This window comes from Hyperoodon ampullatus (genome assembly GCF_949752795.1).
Source record: "Hyperoodon ampullatus genome assembly, chromosome: 5".
In the NCBI taxonomy this organism is placed as follows: Eukaryota; Metazoa; Chordata; class Mammalia; order Artiodactyla; family Ziphiidae; genus Hyperoodon; species Hyperoodon ampullatus.
Window position 1 is genome coordinate 101,295,645 of NC_136918.1, and position 27,338 is coordinate 101,322,982.

General features: G+C 34.9%; 1 protein-coding gene across 4 annotated transcripts in view; it reads right to left on the minus strand.

Annotated features, from left to right (window-relative positions):
• EPHA6 (EPH receptor A6) overlaps positions 1-27,338 on the minus strand; it is a gene marked incomplete at both ends in the record, with an annotated part of 853,969 nt that overhangs the window by 335,209 nt on the left and 491,422 nt on the right. For all 4 annotated transcript variants that reach the window (XM_079704141.1, XM_079704139.1, XM_079704140.1 and 1 more), the window contains one exon: positions 10,391-10,515. In XM_079704141.1, the coding sequence (XP_079560267.1) occupies positions 10,391-10,515 (125 nt within the window). The remainder of the gene's footprint in view (positions 1-10,390; positions 10,516-27,338) is intronic.

The window sequence follows — 27,338 nt, forward strand, 5'->3', positions numbered from 1 at the left end:
GACTGGGAGTTTGGGGTTAGCAGATGCCAACTCTTCCATACAGAATAAACAACAAGATCCTACCGTACAGCACAGGGAACTATATTCAGTATCCTGAGATAGGCCATAATGGAAAAGAATATTCTAAAAATGTACATATATGTATAACTGAATCACTTTGCTGTACAGCAAAAATTAACACAACACTGCAAACCAACTACAATTCGATTTAAAATAAATAAATAAATAAATATTCTAGATTTTCCATTTAGCACCCCCTCCAAATAGGGAATGTGCTAGATAGGCTACCATAATCTATTAAAGTACATTTCTCTCTAAAATTAATAATTGGCTTTCTGACCTAACAATCTCTTATGAACTTGATTAATTTGAGTGTGTTCCTGAGATATTAGAATCATTCTCTTGGTGATTATGAATTTGTTATATGAGCCCAAAACTCAGTCTCGACCTTGTACATATGGTGAACTCGTTTTATAAAATGCCTCTTGACATTTAGCTATTCTATTCATCTGGCACCAACCAGTACCTTTCTTATAAACTTAAACATTTATCTATGGGTACAATGAGGACCCAGATCTGGATGTCCTGGCTACTGACCCTGATCCCACCAATACTCACCCCTGAATAAGTATCTTTAACATCAAGGTGTGCTATGTACAGACATGGGCTCAAGAGATATGGATTATACTTCCAGTTTGGCACATTTTTCAGTATTTAAAAAATTTTTTGCTAGTAAGACCTCTTCCTAAACACAATGCTGTTGTTTTATAATTTAATTCAGTCCCATAAAAACTTTCCAAAACACAGGCTGATTTTTGCAAGTGGAAGCAGAATAAAACATGGAGGCATACAAAGACAGAGAAATACTGTTTTAGATATTAAGTTTTTTTATAAAAGTTGACCACAAAGGGAATTTGCCTTGCTACTATACAGACAACTACATTACAAGAGAAAACTGTTGCCATATAGAAAATGTGTTAATTTTTATCTAAATTAATTGACTGCCAGTAAAGTAAGGCCTATTCTCTAATACCTGTCCCTCTTTTTTCTCTTGTCCCAAAGATATTTGCTGGAGGTGTACCACAATAACCATTAAGTCAGACTATTACTGTTAATCAGAATCTCTAAAATCTAAACTCCTCTAAGAGTGCAAATTCCATTTAAGTATCACTTGCCTGGCATGTAACAGACACTCACGTGATAAATTTCCACTGAATTAAAGATTCCAATGTAAAACATTGTGAAGATACAAAATCTTAGGCTCCATATTCTGAAACTGATTTAGTGAATGCAGTGGGTGAAACCTAGAAATCTGCACTTAAAAAAGTACTTCACAAAATTTCAGTGCATAGCCCTGATTAAGAACCACTGCCGGGGCTTCCCTGGTGGCGCAGTGGTTGAGAGTCCGCCTGCCGATGCAGGGGACACGGGTTCGTGCCCCGGTCTGGGAAGATCCCACATGCCGCAGAGCGGCTGGGCCCGTGAGCCATGGCTGCTGGGCCTGCATGTCCAGAGCCTGTGCTCCGCAACGGGAGAGGCCACAGCAGTGAGAAGCCCACGTAATGCAAAAAAAAAAAAAAAAAAAAAAAAGAACCACTGCCTTGGTAACATACAATGAAAGTTTAAAAGAAAAAAAGTTGGAAACATTTTAATTGTCCAGAATTGGGCCTAATCTAACTTACATTCTTTCCTAGCCTCATTATCATATTTCTAACACCTATCAGCTTTTTTTCTATAGCCCCTGAACATTCTTGCCCATCATCACTTCTCTTACCAAGTGGCCCATGTTATTCCTCGAAGCCAGTCCAAGTTTTGTCTGCTACATCAAATTTAACCCCTGCTCACTCAAGACAAAACACCTCAACTGAACACAGTGTTGACTTACACCAGTGGTTCTCAAACTTGTCCATGCATCAGAATTCCCAGCATTTAATAATCATAAATTATAAAACCTGACCATATAGCTTTCTGTTCAAAGCCATAAGAATGCTAAAACTTATACCAACCATACCGTTAATAAGGCCAATTTGCGTTGGTGGGGCTTGCAGGCCTAGCAGTGTTGCAAGGCGACGCTGTTTTTCAACTATAATGCCGTCCATATCCAGAAGTCGAGCAATATCAGTACGCTCAGGGGTAATGGGGATGGAAAGAGTGGCCAAAAGGACTCTAGTAGACATTCTTTGCATCTTTTCCTGTGCAAGATTCTTTCTCATTTCTCTAGATAAATGATAAAGACGATGGAGTGTAGATGCATGAAAAAGAGCATTTCCAGATTTCCAAAACACAGTTGAGACTTTGTTATAATAATTTGCCATCAACTGAGGTTTGGGCGGTTTTTTAGACAAGGAGAATAGCCCATGAATATCTTCCACTGCTTCCTGCCACAATTCCATGCTGATAGCACTGTCCAACTGAACGAGCCTGGTTTCCAAATGCATGGACTGGCTCTCTGGATTATTAAGATTGATTGCTGTACTTTGGTTATGGTGGCATTGAATCTGAGACAAGTGCATTCTCAAATTGTCACACAGCTTACGGAATTCAGCCTTACGGGTATATTGGAGGCAGAATTTGAAAGCTTGTTGGGCAATATCATGGTAGAGACACTCTACTCTAGAATTGTTTCGAAGAAGGTCCAAACACTGTATGATTCCCACAGGAATTTAACCCATGGAGTTAAAAGTAATCTGTCAGTACGATCCTGAGTGTCTTCACCACTTAACTGCACTTAGGAGAACACTCTCAGGAGTTTGACTATTATCCAGATCTTCTATGTCTAAGACCATCTGCTGGGATTCTTCTTTAGCAGCTTCAGTTTTCTCCTCTGTCAATTTCAAGTATGCCCTAACAACATCCTCTAGAGATTTGATGTTCACCTGTTGACAAATGTTCTTATGCTGATATAAGCCTTCTTTAGCCAAGTGGCTCTTGTGAAGATCCACACAAAGTTCCAAGTATTTCAACATAATTGGCTCATGTATCTTTTGCCATGTTCTATGTTTCTTACTTTTCATAACATCGTAAAGAACGTCCAAAGCAGGCTGCTTTTTGCCAACTTCAAGAAATTCGTTGGCACGTTTGAGGGCATTTTCTGGCCTATGGAAATAGGGCGGCATCTTGGCGGCAGGCTCAGCTCACCCGTCGTCAGCGAACTCCTTCGGGGCCCCGGCCAGGAGAGGCGACGAAGGGGAAGCAGCGCGAGGCTCCACGCGCCTCCCCAGCAGTAGCTCGCGCCCAGCCGGCCGGAGACGGAAAGTAAAGAGCCACGTGACCCCCGCGCGGCGACACCGCCGCCGCCTATGCCCCGGATGTAGGGGCGGGCGCTTCATATATTTTTAATCAAATAAAGATGCAGATTTACTGCTTATATATTTTAGGAAAAAAGTAGTATTTATTGAATTGTTATCTTGGGGGAAAAACTACCCTGAGAAGGTAGAATAAGAGGGGAGAGAAAGAAGAAAGAGACTTATTGTGCAAAGTTTGTTGTTGAGAAGTATGATACTTTTACAAAAGATACCAATGATTCAACCTCCTATCGAAAGAGACTACTTTAAATCATCCCTGAGTGATGAAAATATTTCCCGTAATGAAAAGCTTCCCACAAATCTCTTCACCTTTTTTTTAAAAAACAATACAGTGTTTTCATGACATGAAATTACATCTTTTATATAAACCTCATAGATGCTCAATTCTATAATTGGTAGAGTAGGTGAAACAATGGCAAGTTAAACAAATTCAGAATTTTATAATTATTGACCATCTGTATATAAGAAATGTTTCCTTTCTTATGATGAAATTTCTTAAGCAAAATCTAAAAACTGCTGACTGGTAAAAAAAAAAAATTAGAGAACTGTAAGGAAAAGACTTTACCATTCACAGGTCTTTAAATATTGGATGTAAGAATAATGAACTATTATGGAGGATTCATGTTTGCAAAATGAGCTACCAGTTGGTAATTAGTGGAGCTGTACAACACCCTGGTGAGGTAGGTATAATTTATTGCTGCCATTTTATAGATGCAAAATGGGCAGCAGAGAGTAATGAAGGGAACCTAGAAAATCAGCATCAGCAGAAAGCACTGACTTTTCTGAGACATCCAATTGTGATGCAAGTAGGTGTTAACAACCACTTATTGCCTGGGTTATTTTGGTGAAGTTACTTAGGTTTCTTGTACCTTAGTTTCTTCATCTGTAAAATGGGAAGGGTAATAGTACTTATTACAAAGCGTTGTTATTGGAATTGAATTGCTTAATACATAAAAAACACTTTTAAAAGTATCTGGCATATAATTGGCCAACTATCATTGCCTATGAATTATGAGCTATGTGCCTTTCTGAGTGCTAAGGATATGAACGTGGACAAAAGAAATCCCTGCCCTCGTATGCTTACATTCTATTTATTAACAGAGCATTGTCTCAGCTGATGGATATCAGTGTGTGTCCTTCTTATGAACAGGTAGAAACAGGAAGTTCTCGGGGCTTGCTTTCTTTTTTTCTTAATTGTTAGGGGTAATTTCACAGTGGTTTGTAAGTTGTTTCAACTTCCTCTGAATTAGTTCTGAACAAAGAGAGGATTTTATTACTTTCTTTAGAATTTGACTGAAAGCAAACAGTGGTGTTAGGCACTAACTCAAGGTTGGGTGACAAAGACAAACAAGAAATGATCTCCTTTATTCAGGGCCTTCCAAACTAGTGAGGGAGTCAGATACACACTAAATGACTCTAATCAAGACTGGCTTTGATAAATATAATAAAAGAACAAAGAAGCAAGAGAAAGAAAAGTGCTATGGGCAGAGAAACAAAGGAGAAGAAAAATTAAAAATGTGAAAACAAAGGGTAAAGAAAGGAGGTAGGAGCAGAGCTAAGGGAATGGTGTATTTGATGTTCAATGAGAGTTTTGATATTTAGTGACTGCAGGAGGGTCCGCAACATGTCGAAGGTGGAGACTGAGGGGTTGGGGACAGATGATGTCTTATTGACTTATTGAAATAACTTTCTAAGTCCAAGATGGAACCGCTCCCATCCGGAGTGCCAAGTCAGCAAACCAAAACTTTGATAATTTTGTGTCTCTGTAAAAGCTCTGCTGGATCAAAAACTCAGTATATCCACAGATGGCCAAGAAGCACATGAAAAGCTGCTCAACATCACTAATTATTAGAGAAATGCAGATCAAAACTACAATGAGGCACCACCTCACACCAGTCAGAATGGCCATCATTAAAAAGTCTACAAATAACAAATGCTGGAGAGGGTGTGGAAAAACGGAACCCTCCTACACTGTTGGTGGGAATGGAATTTGGTGCAGCCACTATGGAAATCAGTATGGAGGCTCCTCAGAAAACTAAAAATAGAATTACCATGTGATCCAGCAATCCCACTCCTGGGCATATAACCAGAGAAAACTATAATTCAAAAAGATACATGCACCCCTATGTTCATAGCAGCACTATTCACAATAGCCAAAACATGGAAACAATCTAAATGTCCATTGACAAATGAATGGATAAAGAAGATGTGGTACATATATACAATGGAATATTACTTAGCCATAAAAGGAACGAAATAATGCTATTTGTAGCAACATGGATGCAACTAGAGATTATCATACTAAGTGAAGTAAGTCAGAAGGAGAAAGACAAATACCATATGATGTCACTTACATATGGAATCTAAAATATGACACAAATGTCATATTTCTGCTATCTATGAAGCAGAAACAGACTCACAGACATAGAGAACAGATTTGTGGTTGCCAAGAGGGGCTGGTGGGGGAGGGATGGACTGGGAGTTTGGGGTTAGTAGATGCAAACTACTACATATAGAATGGATGGACAACAAGGTCCTACTGTAAAGCACAGGGAACTATATTAAATGTCTTGGGATAAACCATAACAGAAAACAATACAAAAAAGATTGTATATATATGTATAACTGAGTCACTTTGCTGTACAGCAGAATTAACACAACACTGTAAATCAACTATACTTCAATTAAAAAAAAAACACGCAGTATATCCAGTTACCCAGTCCCCAAATGCCAAGCCAGCTCTGGGCTATATACTTCTTTCCTTGTTCATTCTCACCCTAAACAAGGTTGACTGTGTGGCTCCAGCCAATCAGATATTTTCTCTTTTTGTCTCCCTTGTTCTTTATTCCTTGTGCTATAAAAGCTCCCTGCCTTCCGGCCCATTTGGCACTTCCTTGAAAGGAGACCATCCACTTCATGAAGTTTTATATAAATTGTGTATCACCTAAATTGTCTTCATGGTTTTTAACAGTTCCCTCATTATGAGGAGGCTCTACTTTAAAGAAAAGCATTGTTAGTAAGTAAATACAAAATATAAACTTTTTTGGTAACATGCATGACTTTCTTCATTATTTTAAGTGACTTTTCATATTCAGACTATATTCATGTGAGTTTAAAAAAAAACACTTTTTGAGTATGAAAAGAGAAAAGTAACCAAGAATTGGGGGAGTATAATTAACTGAATAGAGAATATCTAATTAATTATAACCCACAAGCAATATATTTTCTTCTCCATAGCCCTCTCATCACACACACACACACACACACACACACACAGAAACAAAAGACAATCATAGCAGGGTTTTAATTTTTATATATAATTATGATGTGAAGATTATTCCCTGTGGTGATGTATTTTTTAAAATGTGTGTATGTATTTAATTTTAGTATACGTAAGTTCTTTGAAAGATAGTATAACATATCTATATAACTGTACAAACACAAACATAGCAGCATTTGGAAACAGCTAAAAATGGAAGAGATTATCTTTCTGGACCCTTATTTTACAGATGAGAAAACACACCTAAGAAAGTTAAGGTCTGAGCCAAACTCAAATTTTTGAACATTTACACCAATGCCTTTTTCTAAGCAAAGCTCACTGGTAATAACAGTATGTGTTTGACCCCAGATATTTGTAGACACTTCACATTCTAAGCAGCTTAATTTCTCTCCTGATTTAGAGAATAATGATCCTAACACAATAACTTAATAAAACAGCATGAATTCCTCAGAGAATGGAGGAATATTGATCATTTGTATATTAATTAAGTTTAGCAATATACTATATCTTTGATTGAAAGGAAATGTAAAGTTTAAATGCCATAAATTAAAGACTAAGGCACCAATATTAAAGACTGAGGAGACTATGGATATCATAATGAACCAAGGAGTAAAATTCTCTCCTAGCTCTCTGAGCATTAAGGTGCCTTAGTCATTAGTTGGTGTGCCATGAGATCTACTTGGATCACCTTTACCTGTTCCTGCTCCCACCCCCTAGCTTCTAAGTGTTTTGCATTTAAAGGCTTGTACCTGCCATCTACTTTAGACACCTAAACTTGGGCAACTGGAGCCACAATGGAGAACCAGATGTGCCTATGACTTTTTCCTGAATACCACATGTATATGTCCATTCAGGCCTGTGGTCAATGACTGACTGGAGCCTGAGTATGGAAGCTCAGCTTCTTTGTCTCCATACGATGAACTCTGAGACGTAATTTAGACTCCAGAGCTCCCCTGCTCACTCTGAGTTTGATTTGCATCTTCCTTCATAGTCCTGCCTCCCCATTGTCTTACCAGTTGTCCTGGGAGCATTCGTCATTAATCACTTACACACAAATTCCCATCTCAGGGTCTGCCTTTGGGCAACTTGATCTAGGACAGCTACCAAAGCTATTTAGGATCTATCCATCCATCCATTCACCCATATTTATCTATATTTGCTACCTTGCTCTCTCTCTTAACTCCATCTATGTACTTCCACCCCTCATCCCATTCTAACCCAATAAGTAACGCCTAACACAGCATATTTCCATTCCATATTCTGTATGTTAATATAACCACACAAAAATATACATAGATGGGGGAATATTTGTGTTCCCCAAATAGGATCATTTGTACATGTACTGCTTTGTATTTTGCTTTTCCTACTGAACTATATTTAGATTCCTAATAAAGAAATTAGCACTTTTAACTAAGAGTCCTATTGTAGGTTGCCCTAGTTATAAGCTTTATAAAAATAATTCTTGGGAGGAGAAACCACGTTATAGATATAGATATATAAAAGGTACAGTAAGAATCTGAAGTCATAGTTGGGAAAAGTTTTAATGCTGTCAGTCATTTTATGCTTTCTCTGAGAGGTTTGATATTCTAACATCTTGATTGATTGCCTACACATTATGTATTTATGTATGCAGATATCATAATTTTTATTTAGTTTGTACATAATTCCCATGCTATTGTGCTCTGATTCTATATTGTACTATATAATATGCCAAATATTACCCTAATGCTTTCTTAAATGATATTTAATACTGACTTCATACACTCTTCATCTTCAGGTCTGTTCATAATTAATCTTTACTCTCCACTAGACGAGTTGATATCTTTATTTCCATTTTATAAATGTGAAGTCTGAGACATAGGGAGATTAATAGACTTTTTCCTGACCACAAGCATAATGAGAGTCAGAGTCAGTACATGAATTAGGAATCCTTTGCTTCCAACTCCATGTTTAATCCATTAGCACTGGATCACTGCCATTTTCTTACAAAATAAATTCCTTCATAACATTATTTATTCTAGCATTCAAACATGGATATTATGTCAATGACCATCTTTCAGAATATTATTAATTTATAAAGTTTTGACTGGATGAATGTGGTTCTCTTTTTATGGAATCGGTGTAGTTTTTCTTTAATTGGAAATATTGCAAGTTATTTTCATCTTCAAACATATGAAGTAAAAATGACAATAGAATAGGAGTGATTTTCTGTGTATGAAATATAACCTTTATAAAACACAGAGAAATATTTTTATTCTGAAAAGTTGCTTAAAAATACGTGTGCATTGCTTTTTAAATACTCTGAATTTTTGAGTACATGAAGATATATTTAAACGAGTGGATGGAAAATACGTATATTTTTGTGACAGGATGCTACAGGTTGTAACATTTGAAAGAATAGCCCAACAGGATTTCTTAGCACATGCTGGCTAGACCAATCTGCAGAATCTATAAGCCAATTAAACTGAGTCAATTCCTCCTTTCTTAGACTATGGATTTATCCATGTCAGTTAATAATAATGATAGTTTTCATTGACTACGTAATTCTGAAATTACTAGATACAGCCATGCTACTGAGTTACTTATCCCCTTTTCAAATTTACATTTGCTCAGAAGCAGCAGAATAGAAAAATAAAGACTTCTATTTCTCTTCTTGCCCTACGTTTCTCCATAGGAAACCTAAATTTATTTGTGATGTTCCTTTGCTTCTAGTAACTTACAGAAACACAAGTTCTTTCTTATTTTAATATACCACTGGGAATTATATATAATTTTTACATTATAATTTTTTTTTTTTTTTTTTTGCGGTACACAGGCCTCTCACTGTTGTGGCCTCTCCCGTTGCGGAGCACAGGCTCCGGACGCGCAGGCTCAGTGGCCATGGCTCACGGGCCCAGCCGCTCCGCGGCATGTGGGATCCTCCCAGACCGGGGCACGAACCCGTGTCCCCTGCATTGGCAGGTGGACTCTCAACCACTGCGCCACCAGGGAAGCCCTTACATTATAATTTTTTTAATGTAATGCTCACTTTATCAATATTCCAGGGTAGTACCAGCCCAATGGGACATATTATCAGAATTGACTATATGTTCTGCTATAATATCTATAGGACAATATCATAATGGTGAGGGATGGAGGGAAAAGCATAAAGAAAGAATGTATGTGAATACCATAAAACTAAGTAAGTATATAATTTGGGAAAATATAGTAACTGAGAACAATTTTAAATGACAGAAATGGAAATTAAGGTTAAAAGTTGACTTATTAACCATATTTATCTTGCTAACTTATAAAGTAAATCAGCTGACCTGAATGTAAAGAAAAATTTTAATTCATGAGCTATTTCCATTTAAACCTTAAATCATACTTTCCAAATTTTAGCGGACTGTAACTTTAAACTCATTGGCAAAAGATATGGCCTACATGAAATTGCTTTAGATTATGGTAATTCCATTTTACTATTTCTTCCCAAGTGAGTTTTAGAAACAATGTTATGTCAATTAAACTGTAAGTTGAAGTAGTTACAACTTCTTACTCTATTGTAAAACTCCTTAGAGTAGGTGAAGGTAGAGATGAACATCTTGTGTCTTCTACTTTAATCTGACATAAAACAAGACAAATTAATTAAGAAATTATAAGCACAATAGTATATTGGAGAGTACTCAAAGACATAGTAGGTATGATGTTAGGCCGAAAAAGAATAGGTTGTAAAGTAAAATAATATTGTATAATAACATGTTTAGTATATACATATATGCATATATATGTATATGTAGAGTTTTAGGAAGCTCCAAATAAGACCTACTTTCTCATAGTACTTGATCTCGTAGTCCAGTATGGGTCCATTGGAAAAAGCAGGTGCTTGCCATGATATGGCAATGCTATTTTGGGATGCCCAGTCCTTCCTTACCATACCTATCAGGGAAGGTGCTGAAAGGAAAGAAAATAACTGAGAATTAATTGGCAGGAATCATTCTCCATAATCCTTTCTTTAATATTTTGTCTTCTAAGGAAAACACAATTCTTGCTGAAGTGGACATTAGTTATCGATGTCAGAGTAATATGACAGGATCTCCTTTATTCAATCCAAATAAAATATTAAAATATATTTAGAAACATTATTAAGGAACATAGGAAAGACTCAGATAGTCCACGAATAAGGACCAGAACTCACCATCTCTGGTTTTGCTGGAGGACAACAATTTTTCTTAAACTGGCTTTGGTTTTGGGCTACAACTTGAAGTACAATAGACTTGACTTCTATATTTAATCAAATCTAAGTCTGCTATAGAAAATCCTCTGCAATTACAAGATCATTTATAGACTTTCCTTCAAGACTTGGTACTTTATAAAGTCTTAGTACTTTATAGAAGTTTATATCACAAACTTCTTAACTACAGTAAATTTTTGCTTATCAATGTGAGGATTATTTCTTTTGCATGGTTTCTATGATATTTGAATAAAACTGAAATATTTAATTTCTGAAGTTCATTTTCACAATCATGTCTATCTCCTTTTTCTATATAACATTGTTTTAACAATCCAATCCTAACCTAAAGTAATCTTGTGTTAAACTTCAAAATTTAACTAGAATGCATATACTGCAGGTTCTTTTATCTAACAAAATACTTCTCATTTTTAAATATTCTAATTACTTATTTTTTACATAGAATTTTTTACATAGAAGTTAAAACTCACTCTTAAAAAATACAAATTAAATATACTGAGATACCATTTCTCATCTATTAGATTGGCAAAAAATCCAAAAATTTGACACCAGGCTCTGTTGGCTAGGCTATAGGGAAAAGCACTTTAATACATTGTTGGTGTAAAGGCAAAATGGCACAATCCTTATAAAGGGAAATTTAACAATTTAAGGCAAATTGTATATTCATTTATGCTTTGGCTTTTGGGACTCTATCTGAAAGAAACACTGCAGAAATACAAAGTGACATATTGATAAGACTACTCACTGAGATTTATTTGTAAAGATTGGAAACAATTTAAATGCCCATCAATAAGGGACTGATTGAAAAAACTACGCTACATCCACCAGAGAATTATGAAATTGTAAAAAGGAATTGTGACCATATATAAATACTGAATGGAGTTATTTCAGGATATATTTTTAAGTGAAGAAAGTGAGATGGAGAAAAATGTATAAAAAACAATGTAAGGATAAACCTAGAATAAAAACGAATAATAATGGTTACCCTTAGAGGGTGGGAGGCAATAGGATGGACACTACAGGGTGAGAAGCAAAACATCTCTGAATATATCTTCCCCTGAAGATTTACTTTGGAACCCTGTAAATATTTTAAATAATTAAAAAACAAATTAACGTTTAAAAGAGCAATCTCAAAAAATCAGTAGAAAGAAACCTGTGTATTGAGTTGAAAGTATAGCCTTCAAGAGGAACTACTTAAAATGACATTAAAACACAGTAACTTAACATACATACCAATAGAACATATTTTAAGTACTAAAAAAAACTGCGAAAATTATTAAACTGTTTTTAGTAGTGATATTGTTAATGGTACTACTGGTATTGTAATTCTGAATGTGTGTGTGTGTGTGTGTGTGTGTGTACTGAGGGATAAATCAAATGAGTAATTTTGTTGGTGTTATTGAGAACTAGGATTTTTTTTTTCCTATGGGAAAAAGGAGATACAGATACCAGACCAACGAAGGTAAGTAAAAACCCTATACTAGTAAACTCGAATTAGAAGTTTCATTATGAACTCATGATATCTTTCCCGTTCATTTTCAGAAATCCATTCAAATGTACCAACTGCAGTTAAAAATAGGATTTGAAAAAATTGATTCTCTATGATCAAGATGAAAATTCTTTAAATTTATAAGACTCAAGTATTAAATGTGGTAATTTACTTCCCAATGTTGCCTTTGTATCTTAAGGATAAACTATTCAGTACTTTCTTAAATTTGTGAGAATGACAAGTTTGGTTCCCCTAAGGAATTGAGTACTTTAGAAAGTACATTTAAAACTCTTTTCAGCTGTTCAGTGACAGCAATATTGCTGGATTAAGATATATTCTTAAAATGTGCGATAATTATAGAAATTTATAAGAAATAGAAGTTTGTGCCATAAGCTAAAATAGAAATGGGTAATATGGTAAATAAGAAAGTGTTCTGATAATTCACTATTTAAATTGAGTCATATTCACTGCTAATAAATTACCATTAATAAATTTATCCCTGTTGAAAAATGCATTAATGTTCTTGAATTAGAGTATAATAATGTATTAAATGGTGCTTTATGGAAAAATTATAACTTTAAAGTGAATAAAACAAATAAGAAGTTGATTAAAGTATATCAGTTTCTTACAACTTTCGAAAATGTCCTTTTCATGTATACAATCTTATAGTTTATTTTTCAGTTTAATGTACAATATCACAAAGCACTATTACCAGTGTTAATACTTTTTTGCCTCATAATGATTTAGCACTTAAGGACAAATGATATAATCCTTGCAAAACTTATAAGAAATTCAGTTAGGCCAGTAACATTTTAGAATGACTACTGGTAAAAATCTAGGTACTATCTTTTCTATTTCCATTTGTCCAATGGTTAATTAATTGTACAGACACATCACCTAAATTATATGAATCCTCTTCTATACTTTTATAAAAGAGAAATAAAGAATCTATTCCCTAACTACATAGAATCTTCACTTACACATGGACTTCAGGGTCTAAGATCTATGTAAATCCTAAAATTTCTTCACTTTTGCACATTCCTTTCATATGTAAACATCCACGTTTTACATAGTTGTTAAATATACCTAATTCTAGATAATTCTATTTTAAACCATATATTCTTATCCCTATTCCATACTTTAATATAGTTTCTATAATTTTTACTTCAATGGCTAAAATATTCAATTATGCTGATACTTTATCAAGTCACTCCTCAAATGTTGGATGTTGAAGTTTCCAATATTGTCCTGTTAGAGTTCTGACATTTTATGCACAAATTTTTGTGCATAAATTTTGATATTGTTAAATTATTTTATAGAGAAAAATGCTTTATATAATTTGGATTTTGTGTCATACTATTATTACCATATTGGTTTTGAAAAAAGCTGTATCAATATACACTAAGCATGCATTTTAAACACTTAATGAGTTTGAAAGCAGAGGATGTGGGAAACAATTAATAGGTCAATAAAACCCAAATGCTGCATTTTATATTTTCAGAGAAGAACAACACTATACAGAATTTCATTTTAAAATAAGGTTTCAATGCATGAAAGCTAAAGCATTTGTTTTGAATATATTTAATGAATTTGTCTTAATAATTCAAGTTTACATAGCATCTGAATTTGGCATGTTGTGACAACACTGTAGCGCCAACTGATATAATGCAGAAAATACGTTTATTCCTCCACGTGAGAAAAACTGATTTTAGGACACAAAAGGGCAACTAATTGATCTTTACTTCTGATTCTAAAAAGTCACAGAAGGAGAGAAATAGTCAGGGAAATAATATCTTCTGGAGTTTGTCATATCAGAAGCTAACTGAAAGACCTGAAGACTCAAGCAATGTTTCCTGAGTAAGAATTATGTGTTCAGTATAGCCTTCAGCAGAATTGTACTTCTGATATACATCCTTTCTTAAACTTTCAAAAATCTTAGCTTTGACCTTCAACATAAATGATTGTTGAACAGATTACCACATTTTTGAAAATGGTTTTAATACAAACCTTTTTGATTACTACATTTTCTGAATCTCAAATAGTTTACCAAAAACTGTGTAACAAAAATTGAAAATAAAAATAGGAAGTGGATTTAGTTAGCAAAAGAGACCTTATTCACACTTAGAAAAGCTTTGTTTTCTTATGCTTACATGGAGATATCTGAAGAAACAGTGAATTGTTCTAGTTAGTTAATTATTTTGCTCCTAATTAAGAGTTAATCAATTTTTATTAAACATTTACTTTATACCATGTATGTTATCTTATTTCATTCTCATAAATCTATGGGAAGGAGACTGTCTCCACTTTAAAGATGAGGACACTGAGGTTCAGAGAAGTGAACAATTGTTTAATGACAAGATGTGAAGGCCAATTTTGACATTAACTCAAAAAATGTCAAGGTTATTTCTTGAAAATTTAAAATATCAAACACTAAAACTACAGTTCAAAATCACACTGTGGATTATCACAAATACGTCTTATTTTGAGCACGTAATCAAGACTTATGTCATGGGTCATGAGATAATGTGTTTTCCTAAAGATCTATCAAATGTTGCTAATTCTCAGTCATCTACTAAGCATAGTGGGCATATGAAGGCTTATAAATTGGGATAGCCTGTGTGGGTGAGTGTGTGTGTGTTTAGATGAGAAACAGAGAAATTGGGGGAAGGTGAGAGAGAGTGAGAGCGAGCGAGCGCACACTCTTATGCACATGTGTTTGTGACAATGAAAATCTTAATAGTGAATGCTAAGTAACAGAATCGTAATATTAGGACAGATCTTACAAGCATTTAATACATTTCTTTTCAGCAATGCAGAAAACCCTTCAATGCACCACTGATAGCTGAGTATCCACGTCTTAATTCAGCAGTTGCACTAAAGAGTATACTTCTTCACAAAGCTATCCACTATATATTTTTTAACGTCTTTATTGGAGTATAATTGCTTTACAATGGTGTGTTAGTTTCCGCTTTATAACAAAGTGAATCAGCTATATATATACATATATCTCCATATATCCTCCTTCTTGCAACTCCCTCCCACCCTCCCTATCCCACCTCTCTAGGTGGTCACAGAGCACAAAGCTGATCTCACTGTGCTATGTGGCTGCTCCCCAACAGCCATCTATTTTACATTTGGTAGTGTATATATGTCCATGCCACTCTCTCACTTCGACCCAGCTTACCCTTCCCCCTCCCCATGTCCTCAAGTCCATTCTCTACGTCTGCGTCTTTATTACTATCCTGCCCCTAGGTTCTTCAGAACCACTTTTTTTTTTTTTTTTAGATTCCATATATATATGTTAGCATATGCTATTTCTCTTTCTGACTTACTTCACTCTGTATGCCAGACTCTAGGTCCCATCCACCGCTCTATAAATAACTCAATGTCATTTCTTTTTATGGCTGAGTAATATTCCACTGTATATGTGTGCCACAACTTCTTTATCCATTCATCTGTTGATGGACACTGAGGTTGCTTCCATTTCCTAGCTATTGTAAATAGAGCTGCAATGAACATTGTGGTACATGACTCTTTTTGAATTATGGATTTCTCAGGGTATATGCCCAGTAGTGGGATTGCTTGGTCATATGGTAGTTCTATTTTTAGTTTTTTTAAGGAACCTCCATACTGTTCTCCATAGTGGCTGTATCAATTTACATTCCCACAAACAGTGCAGGTAGGTTCCCTTTTCTCCACACCCCCTCCAGCATTTATTGTTTGTAGATTTTTTATAAAGGCCATTGTGACTGGTGTGAGGTGATACCTCACTGTAGTTTTGATATGCATTACTCTAATGATCAGTGATGTTGAGCATCCTTTCATGTGTTTGTTGGCAATCTGTATATATTCTTTGGAGAAATGTCTATTTAGGTCTTCTGCCCATTTTTGGATTGGGTTGCTTGTTTCTTTGATATTGAGCTGCATGAGCTGCTTGTAAATTTTGGAGATTAATCCTTTGTCAGTTGCTTCATTTGCCAATATTTTATCCCATTCTGAGGGTTGTCTTTCATCTTGTTTATGGTATCGTTTGCTGTGCAAAACCTTTTAAGTTTCATTAGGTCCCATTTGCTTATTTTTGTTTTTATTTCCATTTCTCTAGGAGGTGGGTCCAAAAGGATCTTGCTGTGATTTATGTCATAGAGTGTTCTGCCTATGTTTTCCTCTAAGAGTTTGATAGTGTCTGGCCTTACATTTAGGTCTTTAATCCGTTTTGAGTTTATTTTTGTGTATGGTGTTAGGGAGTGTTCTAATTTCATTCTTTTACATGTAGCTGTCCAGTTTCCCCAGCACCACTTATTGAAGAGGCTGTCTTTTCTCCATTGTATATTCTTGCCTCCTTTATATAAAAAAAAAGATGACCATGTGTGTGTGGATTTATCTCTGGACTTTCCTTCCTGTTCAAATGATCTATATTTCTGTTTTTGTGCCAGTACCATACTGTCTTGATTACTGTAGCTCTGCAGTATAGTCTGAATTCATGGAGCCTGATTCCTCCAACTCCACTTTTCTTTCTCAAGATTCCTTTGGCTATTCAGGGTCTTTTTTGTTTTTATACTAATTGTGAAAATTTTTGTTCTACTTCTATGAAGAATGCCAGTGGTAGTTTGATAGGGATTGCATTGAATCTGTAGATTGCATTGGGTAGTATAGTCATGTTCACAGTGTTCATTCTTCCAATCCAAGAACATGGTATATCTCTCCATCTATTTGTATCATCTTTAATTTCTTTCATCAGTGTCTTATAGTTTTCTGCATACAGGTCTTTTGCCTCCTTAGGTAGGTTTATTCCTAGTTATTTTATTCTTTTTGTTGCAGTGGTAAATGGAAGTGTTTCCTTAATTTCTCTTTCAGATTTTTCACCATTAGTGTATAGGAATGCAAGAGATTTCTGTGCATTAATTCTGTATCCTGCTACTTTACCAAATTCATTGATTAGCTCTAGTAGTTTTCCCGTAGCATCTTTAGTACTCTCTATGTATAGTATCATGTCATCTGCAAACAGCGACAGATTTCTTATTTTCTGATTTGGATTCCTTTTATTACTTTTTCTTCTGTGATTGCTGGGGCTAAAACTTCCAAAACTATGTTGAATAATAGTGGTGAGAGTGGACAGCCTTGTCTTGTTCCTGATCTTAGAGGAAATGGTTTCAGTTTTTCACCATTGAGAACGATGTTGGCTGTGGGTTTGTCATATATGGCCTTTATTATGTTGAGGTAAGTTCCCTCTATGCCTACACTCTGGAGGGTTTTTATCATAAATGGGTGTTGAATTTTGTTGAAAGCTTTTTCTGCATCTATTGAGAGCATCATATGGTTTTTCTCCTTCAATTTGTTAATACGGTGTACCACATTGATTGATTTGCATACACTGAAGAATCCTTGCATTCTTGGGATAAACCCTACTTGATCATGGTGTATGATCCTTTTAATATGCTGTTGGATTCTGTTTGCTAGTATTTTGCTGAGGATTTTTGCATCTATGTTCATCAGTGATATTGGCCTGTAGTTTTCTTTCTTTGTGACATCTTTGCCTGGTTTTGGTATCAGAATGATGGTGGCCTCATAGAATGAGTTTGGGAGTGTTCCTCCTTCTGCTATATTTTGGAAGAGTTTGAGAAGGATGGGAGTTAGCTCTTCTCTAAATGTTTGATAGAATTCGCCTGTGAAGCCATCTGGTCCTGGGGTTTTGTTTGCTGGAAGATTTTTAATCACAGTTTCAATTTCAGTGCTTGTTATTCTTCTGTTTATATTTTCTATTTCTTGCTGGTTTAGTCTCGGAAGGTTGTGCATTTCTAAAAAATTGTCCATTTCTTCCAGGTTGTCCATTTTATTGGCATAGAGTTGCTTGTAGTAATCTCTCATGATCCTTTGTATTTCTGCAGTGTCATTTGTCACTTCTCCTTTTTCATTTCTAATTCTATTGATCTGAGTCCTCTCCCTTTTTTTCTTGATGAGTCTGCCTAATGGTTAATCAATTTGTTTATCTTCTCAGAAAACCAGCTTTTATTTTATTGATCTTTGCAATTGTTCTTCATTTCTTTTTTATTTCTTTCTGATCTGATTCTTATGATATCTTTCCTTCTGTTAACTTTGGGGGTTTTTGTTCTTCTTTTTCTAATTGCTTTAGGTGTAAGGTTAGGTTGTTTATTTGAGTTGTTTCTTGTTTCTTGATGTAGGATTCTATTGGTATAAACCTACCTCTTAGAACTGCTTTTGCTGCATCCCATACGTTTTGGGTCATCGTGTTTCCATTCTCATTTGTTTCTAGGTGTTTTTTTATTTCCTCTTTGATTTCTTCAGTGATCTCTTGGTTATTTAGTAGTGTATTGTTTAGCCTCCATGTGGTTGTATTTTTTACAGCTTTTTTCCTGTAACTGATATCTAGTCTCATAGTGGTCGGAAAAGATACTTGATGCAATTTCAATTTTCTTAAATTTACCAAGGCTTGATTTGTGACCCAAGATATGATCTATCCTGGTGAATGTTCCATGAGCACTTGAGAAGAATGTGTGTTCTGTTGTTTTTGGATGGAATGTCCTATAAATATCAATTAAGTCCATCTTGTTTAATGTATCATTTAAAGCTTGTGTTTCCTTATTTATTTTCATTTTGGATGATCTGTCCATTGGTGAAAGTGGGGTGTTAAAATCCCCTACTATGATTGTGTTACTGTTGATTTCCCCTTTTATGGCTGTTAGTATTTGCCTTATGTACTGAGGTGCTCCTAAGTTGAGTGCATAAATATTTACAACTGTTATATCTTCTCGATCTCTTGATCATTATGTAGTGTCCTTCTTTGTCTCTTGTAATAGTCTTTATTTTAACGTCTATTTTGTCTGATATGAGAATTGCTACTCCAGCTTTCTTTTGATTTCCATTTGCATGGAATATCTTTTTCCATCCCCTCACTTTCAGTCTGTATGTGTCCCTAAGTCTGAAGTGGGTCTCTTGTAGACAGCATATATATGGGTCTTGTTTTTTGTATCCATTCAGTCAGTCTATGTCTTTTGTTTGGAGCATTTAATCCATTTACATTTAAGGTAGTTATTGATATGTATGTTCCTATTACCATTTTCTTAATTATTCTGGGTTTGTTACTGTAGGTGTCTTCCTCCTCTTGTGTTTACTGCCTAGAGAAGTTCCTTTAGCATTGGTTGTAAAGCTTGTTTGTTGGTGCTGTATTCTCTTACCTTTGCTTGTCTTTAAAGGTTTTAATTTCTTCATCAAACCTTAATGAGATCCTTGCTGGGTAGAGTAATCTTGGTTGTAGGTTTTTCCCTTTCATTACTTTAAGTATATCCTGCCACTCCCTTCTGGCCTGCAGAGTGTCCACTTAAAAATCAGCTGATAACCTTATGGGGATTCCTTTGTGTGTTATTTTTTGTTTTTCCCTTGCTGCTTTTAATATATTTTCTTTGTATTTAATTTTTGATAGTTTGATTAATATGTGTCTTGGTGTGTTTTTCCTTGAATTTATCCTATATGGGACTGCTCTGTGTTTCCTGGACTTGAATGACTATTACCTTTCCCATATTAGGGAAGTTTTCAAGTATAATCTCTTCAAATATTTTCTCAGTCCCTTTCTTTTTCTCTTCTTCTTCTTGAACCTCTATAATTTGAATGTTCTTGCGTTTAATATTGCCCCATAGGTCTCTGAGACTGTCCTCAAGTCTTTTCATTCTTTTTTCTTTATTCTGCTTTGTGGTAGTTATTTCCACTATTTTGTCTTCCAGGTCACTTATACTTTCTTCTGGCTCAGTTATTCTGCTATTGATTCCTTCTAGAGAATTTTTAATTTCATTTATTGTGTTGTTCATCATTGTTTGTTTACTCTTTAGGTCTTCTAGGTCCTTGTTAAACCTTTCTTGTATATTCTCCATTCTATTTCCATGATTTTGGATCATCTTTACTATCATTTCTCTGAATTCTTTTTCAGGTAGTCTGCCTATTTCCTCTTCATTTGTTTGGTCTGGTGGGTTTTTACGTTGCTCCTTCACCTGCTCTGTGTTTCTCTTTCTTCTCATTTTGCTTCACTTACTGTGTTTGGCGTCTCCTTTTCACAGGTTCACAGTTTCTGTTGTTTTTGGTGTCTGCCCCCAGTGGCTAAGGTTGGTTCAGTGGGTTGTACCGGCTTCCTGGTGGAGGGGACTGGTGCCTGTGTTCTGGTGGATGATGCTGGATATTGTCTTTCTGTTGGGCAGGACCGTGTCTGGTGGTGTTTTTTGGGGTATCTGTGACCTTATTATGATTTTAGGCAGCCTCTCTGCTAATGGGTGGGGTTGTATTCCTGTCTTGCTAGTTGTTTGGCATAGGGTGTCCTGCACTGTCACTTGCTGGTCATTTGAGTGGAGCTGGGTCTTAGCATTAAGATCGAGATATCTGGGAGAGCTTTTGCCATTTGATATTACGTGGAGCTGGGAGGTCTCTGGTGGACCAATTTCCTGAACTTGGCTTTACCACCTTAGAGTCACAGGTGTGACACCCAGCTGGAGCATGAAGACCCTGTTAGCCACATGGCTCAAAAGAAAAGGAGAAAAAAAGAAATAAATAAAATAAAAGTTATTAAAATAAAAAACAAAAAAAATTATTAAAAATGAAAAATAAGAAAAGAAGAGAAAAAGATAGCAGCCAAAGCAAAAAACTAATCCACCAATGATAACAAACACTAAAAACTGTACTAAACAAACAAACAACAACAAAAAAAAAACGGCCAGACAGAACCCTGGGACAAATGGCAAAAACAAAGCTATACAGACAAAATCACACAAAGAAACGTAACGTTCACACTCACAAAAAGAGAAAAAGGAAAAAAAGAAAATCTTTTGGGAAGTCTGAGGTCTTCTGCCAGTGTTCAGTAGGTGTTCTGTAGGAGTTGTTCCACATGTAGATGTATTTCTGATGTATTTGTGGGGAGGAAGGTGATATCTACATCTTACTGCTCTGCCATCTTGAATGTCTGTCTCTCCGGCACCTGCTGTATCCCCCTCACATGGTTGAAGGCCCTGTATCTTCCTTCCCCTACTCGGGGAGGTTGCTCGCCCATTCTCTTTTGAAAATTTTTAACTGATAAAAAGTACTCATATAGAGTCATTGTTTTCTTCCAATAACTTCCACCTAGTCCTAGTGCTGCCTTTAGTATAATAGAATTAACTCTTCCACTTTGCTTATCTATCAACCTTTCTTCTTTTTTTCTTCTTTCTCTTCTTCCTATCCCTCTTCCTTCCTTTATTTTTTCTTCATGTCATTTCTTAGTGCTTTTCTGTGTCTCTTTGCTTTATCCTCTCCTTTCTTTTCTTCCCTGTGCTTCTTTCTAGAAAGATGTGTATGTGTGATATAAAGGAATTATAATCAACATGATGAAATGTGAATTAAGAACAATTATATAATAAATAAATAATACAGACCAGAAAGTACAACTCAGAGAAGACTTTTAAGACAATATGATTTTCCCCTTTTCTTTGCTAATGAACCAATGGGTATAACTGCAGAGCAAGAACATGCAACAGTGTTTCTTCTGTGTATGCACAGAAGAGAAACACACTATACTCAATATAGTAATTTTACTTGTGAAATTTTGTAAATGTGATATTTATCATGTGAATTGACACTTTTTTGAAACCTGATAACATGCTTCCAAATATTTCTGATCTATATCTTGTTTTGGAAATGTTTATTAAATATACTGTGCTTTAGATAGCATAATATATTCTAATGATATCTGCTCATGATGTGTTTTTTCCTGTAATCAGAGTTTAATGGTAATATATACTGTTATCTACTTTCCCTGTGTGGTTAAAACCTGATTATGAATTTGAGATATACATGTGATACTTACATACAGCAGAATTGGTGCTTTCTTTCTAGTTTCTGTCTCTTTTCTAAACCTGAGAAAAACACTGTGATATGTTCAACCTTATGACACCTGTGATAGGATGAATTATGGCCTCCAAATATTTCCACATTGTAATCCCCAGAACCTGTGAATGTTCTTCTCTGGTAAAGGGACTTTGCAGTTTTGATTAAGTTAAAGGTTTTGAGATGAGATTATCCTGGATTACCCAGGTAGGCCCAATATAATCATAAGTATGCTCATAAAAGGGAGGTAGGTGGAGACATCTACACAAGAGAAGGCTGTGAACCAAGGAATGCAGAAGCTGGAAGAGGGAAGGAATGGATCCTTCCTGGAGCCTCCAGCCCTATAAGACTTATTTTGGAGTTCTGACATCCCGAACTGTATAGTAACAAATATGTGTTGTTTTTGAGACAATAAGTTTGTGGTGACTTGTTACAATAACAATAGGAAACTTACAACAAACAATTCAACTGATTTATCTTTGAAGACCTTAATTTTGAATACATTTATGAGTCAGTAGAACAAGTGGTAAGTTTTTTAAAAAATATGTTTCTAAAGCAGTGATAAAAAGTCATCTATTTAATTACCTAACTCATTTGATATATTACTTTTAAAAAGCATTCAATTTCTTTCTTTAAAAAACATTTTGGATACTCCGGTCCTACAGATTTTCCTTATTCAATCTACAATGTCAGGGTTCCCTTTCTCTACGTTTCTTATTAGAAAAGGGAGAGGTCTCCCTCTTTGTGATTGTATTGCCTTAAATTGTAGGTGATATATGACTAATTGTTTCCAGTTTTTCCTCAGAGTTAATGTTGATCTATTTTTAAAAAATTCTTTACCTTTGAATTTCAAGAGTCTTTCCCAAGGAAAAATTAACATTGTGTAACACAAAGCATGCTCAATCTTTCTACTTCCTGCTATGCCAACATGAAGCTGGCAGGTAGCTTAACAAGATGTTAGTGAAAAATGTGTGGAAATACTTGCAGAGAAACCTCTCAATACCCACAGTGAAAAATCACTATTAATAATGAATCAAAATGACACAGCACTATCAGCACGTACATATACAGAGTATAACCTGAAGCATCATCTTTAAATTTCTTTTCAGTATAATCTGTGCCATTTTAATTTCTATTTTATTAGTCTTTGACTGGCTGATTTAATGTGCTCACTGTTAAGTTTGTCTTTAGGCTGTTGTTTTCAGTGATTAATACCATATAGTTCTACTGACTATTACATCATTTCAGAGGCATTTGAGAAACTGTTGATATGAAAGATGCTATAAAATGCAGTTTCTTTGACATATAAGGGGAAAAAATGTCCTCAAATTAGACCAGTCTGAAATTCTGTTGACCTTATTATTACCTGTCAAGTTTCAGTAAAACGATATATGTTGTGCCAGTATTTTCTAGGAATTTAACATATACTATCCACCAAAATCTCAGAAAGTTGGCATGGCCCTAGAGAAAAATCAATAAATTGTCCCTTTTCATCTTAACTTCACACAATCTCCCTATTCATAATATTACATTAAAATAAAAACGACTGGTTTTTAGTAATTCTTCTAGGTAAAAGTACTATTATTTGAACTGTAAAATTATATAAATTATATATAAAAATTATATAAATAGATTTAAAATACAATATCCTAGTTATATTTGAATATGGTTTGTAACTTCTGGGCCTCAGTCACTTCATCAAAAATTCTGAATCATGTTCCAGGTATAGGAAAAAATGAACCAACTTAAATATTATCAAAAAAGAGAAAAAATTGTATTAAAATGACGAGGAAAGTCATCTGTAAGTAAATGACTAAAATCATTTTAACATATATTGTGGAAAGGAAGCAGCTAAGTGGTAAAGCTTGCAAAACTATAAATTTTAGAATAATGTAATGAATAAAGTTTTACATACAAATTTTATTGCTGTACTTAAAAAAAGTTCAGACTCTTAAAAGAAATCCATACAATAGATTTCAATCAAGCTGTTTAAAAAATGATGTAAAGGGGCTTCCCTGGTGGTGCAGTGGTTGAGAATCTACCTGCTAATGCAGGGGACGTGGGTTTGAGCCCTGGTCTGGGAGGATCCCACATGCCGCGGAGCAACTGGGCCCGTGAGGCACAACTACTGAGCCTGCGCGTCTGGAGCCTGTGCTCCGCAACGAGAGGCCACAATAGTGAGAGGCCCACGCACCACAATGAAGAGTGGCCCCCGCTAGCCACAACTGGAGAAAGCCCTCGCGCAGAAACGAAGACCCAACACAGCAAAAATAAATAAATAAATTAATAAACTCCTACGCCCAACACCTTCTTTTTTAAAAAAAAAAGGGAAACTGAAAGAAATCATTTGTTTAAAAAAAAATGATGTAGACATACAGGCATGGGGAAATAAGTATAATATTTAAAGTGACAAAACAATATGCAAAATGACATGCATGCCATAATTCAAAACATTTTAAAAATAGCAAATGCCCCCTAACTGTACAACTAAATTGTGTATCTATTTTATACCTAAATTGTGTATCTATCAAGACCATTTTGGAAGATTTGGAATGGATCGTGAAGTAGATAATGACCAGTTCCTCTCCAAATCTTAATTCAGCAGCATTAAAAAAGGTCATTCAGTGGTGCACCCACCACGAGGATGACCCTTCTCCTGAGGATGATGAGAACAAAGAAAAAGAAAGGGATGATATCCCTGTCTGGGAAGAAGGATTCCTGAAAGTTTCCCAAGGAACACTTTTTGAACTTACTCTGGCTGCAAACTATTTAAACATCAAAGGTTTGCTTGATATCACATGCAAGACTGTTGCCAATATGATCAAGAGGGAAAACTCATGAGGAGATTCTCAAGACCTTCAATATCAAAAGTGACTTTACTGAAGAAGAGGAAGCCCAGGTAGGCAAAGAAAACCAATGGTAAGAAAAGAAGTGGCATGTTGTGCCTGACACTGTAACAGTGAAAGGCTTTTTCCAAATACTATTTGTATTACTCTGTTTACAGTTGTTAATATTAGACAAACAGTAGACAGATGCAACAGCGAATCAACTGTATTTGCAGGATATTGTCCTCATTGAACCTGTTGTTTCAGTACAGATTTCAAACTTCTGGCTGAGTTTCTTCTAGTGTGATCATAAGTTTCTCTTTTCTTTGCTCTGAAAAAAACTAAACTGTGGGTTCTCTAAAAAAACAAAACAAATATATATATATGTGTGTGTATATATACACATATATATGTATATCTAAAACTATAATAGCATTAAACTACTAATAGCTGTTTACCATTACCATGCTGGCCTAGGAAAACTAGATGTTAAAAGAGCAAAACAGACATAAATCTAATAATTGTCTGATAGTTATGATTTTTAAATTACATTAACAAATTATTACATTATCCATAATTTTTAAAACTGATTTAAAAGGAATATGATTTTATTTCAAAGAGCCTAACTAATCTTAGCTTTAGCTCATTATTCTAAAGATTGTTTTCAAAAATATAATTTAAAAATTTAATAAATTTCAAAGAGTTGAACCTAAATATTAATATATTTATAAGCTATGACTATGAAGTGATACATGTGACTTATGGAGGTGTCATCAAATTTTAGTTACCCTGTATTTCCATCATCCTTGAATTTAAAGGAGGATACAAAATTGGAGAGAAAGCTAGCTGAAAGATGACTGGCTTCAAAAGTATTTGAAATGAAGAAGTTTTATGAAAATTAGTCTCATAAGTGTTATGGGCTTGCTTATTAGATGTCTCAAGAAGGAAAAATAAAGACCTTTTTCTATGCTGTTGGACCCCTAAGTTGCATAAACACACCAGAAATTTTCACTCACATTTTAGGGCTGTGAAACAATCCATGGATAAACTTGGGAATTTTAGAAGAGAGATTCACATATAAGGACTTCTATTCATATTATAAGATAAAATAGAGCAATTACCTTTTTTCCCTTAAGATAGAAACACAGACTAGCTTAAGACTTCTTTGATCACTTCAAATGGAATTGATTTTGATGTCTGAACTCCTAAAACATTTATTGTCTATTCCACATGACATCTAGCATTGACTGCCTTTATCTTAAGCTCTTGCTATTCTATTCCTCTTTATAGAATAAATAATAAACTGTAGTTCACTTTTCAACTTCTCATGCTCTTTCACATATATTAAATCACCTGAAATACACTGTAACTCTGTAAGTACACTATTCTCATTTTAAAGTTGAGGAAATAGGATCAGACTGGAAATAACTTACTCACAATTACATAAAAGATACGGAGCAGACTCCAGACTAAGTCCAGCATTTACCAACTGTACTTTAGGAACTGTGTCACATTTCAAGATCTGAAGCTCCCATAGGACCTAGTACAGTGCCACACAAACACATTAGGTACCTTGCATGTGAGTATCTCTTTTATTCAGAACTTGTTTAAATCTTGTTTCAAGGCTTCAGACAATTGTCCTGCCCTCTGAGGTTCTGTTCTATAAATCCTTTAAGGTACCATGTGAACACTATCTAATTAATTTACATATTCCATGTATATAATCATCATTTTATGAGAGTAGAATTAATGTAAGAAAACAATAACATATAATAATAATAATACCAGAAAATAAGGAAATATTATTGCAAAGTGATAAGAGTTTGAACATATGGTGATGATGAAAATGGACATTATGCCATAATTTGATTGTATAATATTAAAATCCATCTTGGGTTAGTTTCTTTTCAATATTTTCCATTATTGAACTGTCTCAATTGAAAATGTATTTGGACTGACAAATAAAAGCAAAACGCAAAATATTCTGAGTTATTTGATTATCGATTTTGAGTGCTCCCAATATCAACTGTCTTTTCACTAATTCTAAACCCATTTTCATCATCCTGATACCTGTTCCACCCCTAAGCTGAACTCTCACTTTCCCTCGCCACAGTTTAACGTCTCTTGATCAGTAAAAGTCTGCTGGATTCCATACTTTTATAGGTTGTAACGCTAAGATTCTATATGTTTTTTATGTAATCTAGCTGTACAATGTTTAAAAAGCTGTGCTTTGGGTTTTTTTCTCTTACTTTTTGGAAGTGAAAGTTATCTTCACAATTTTATATAAGTATATATTTGTTGTAGGGAAGCAAACTTTGCCACCACCTAATGTGTCTCTTTGGCATGAACATTA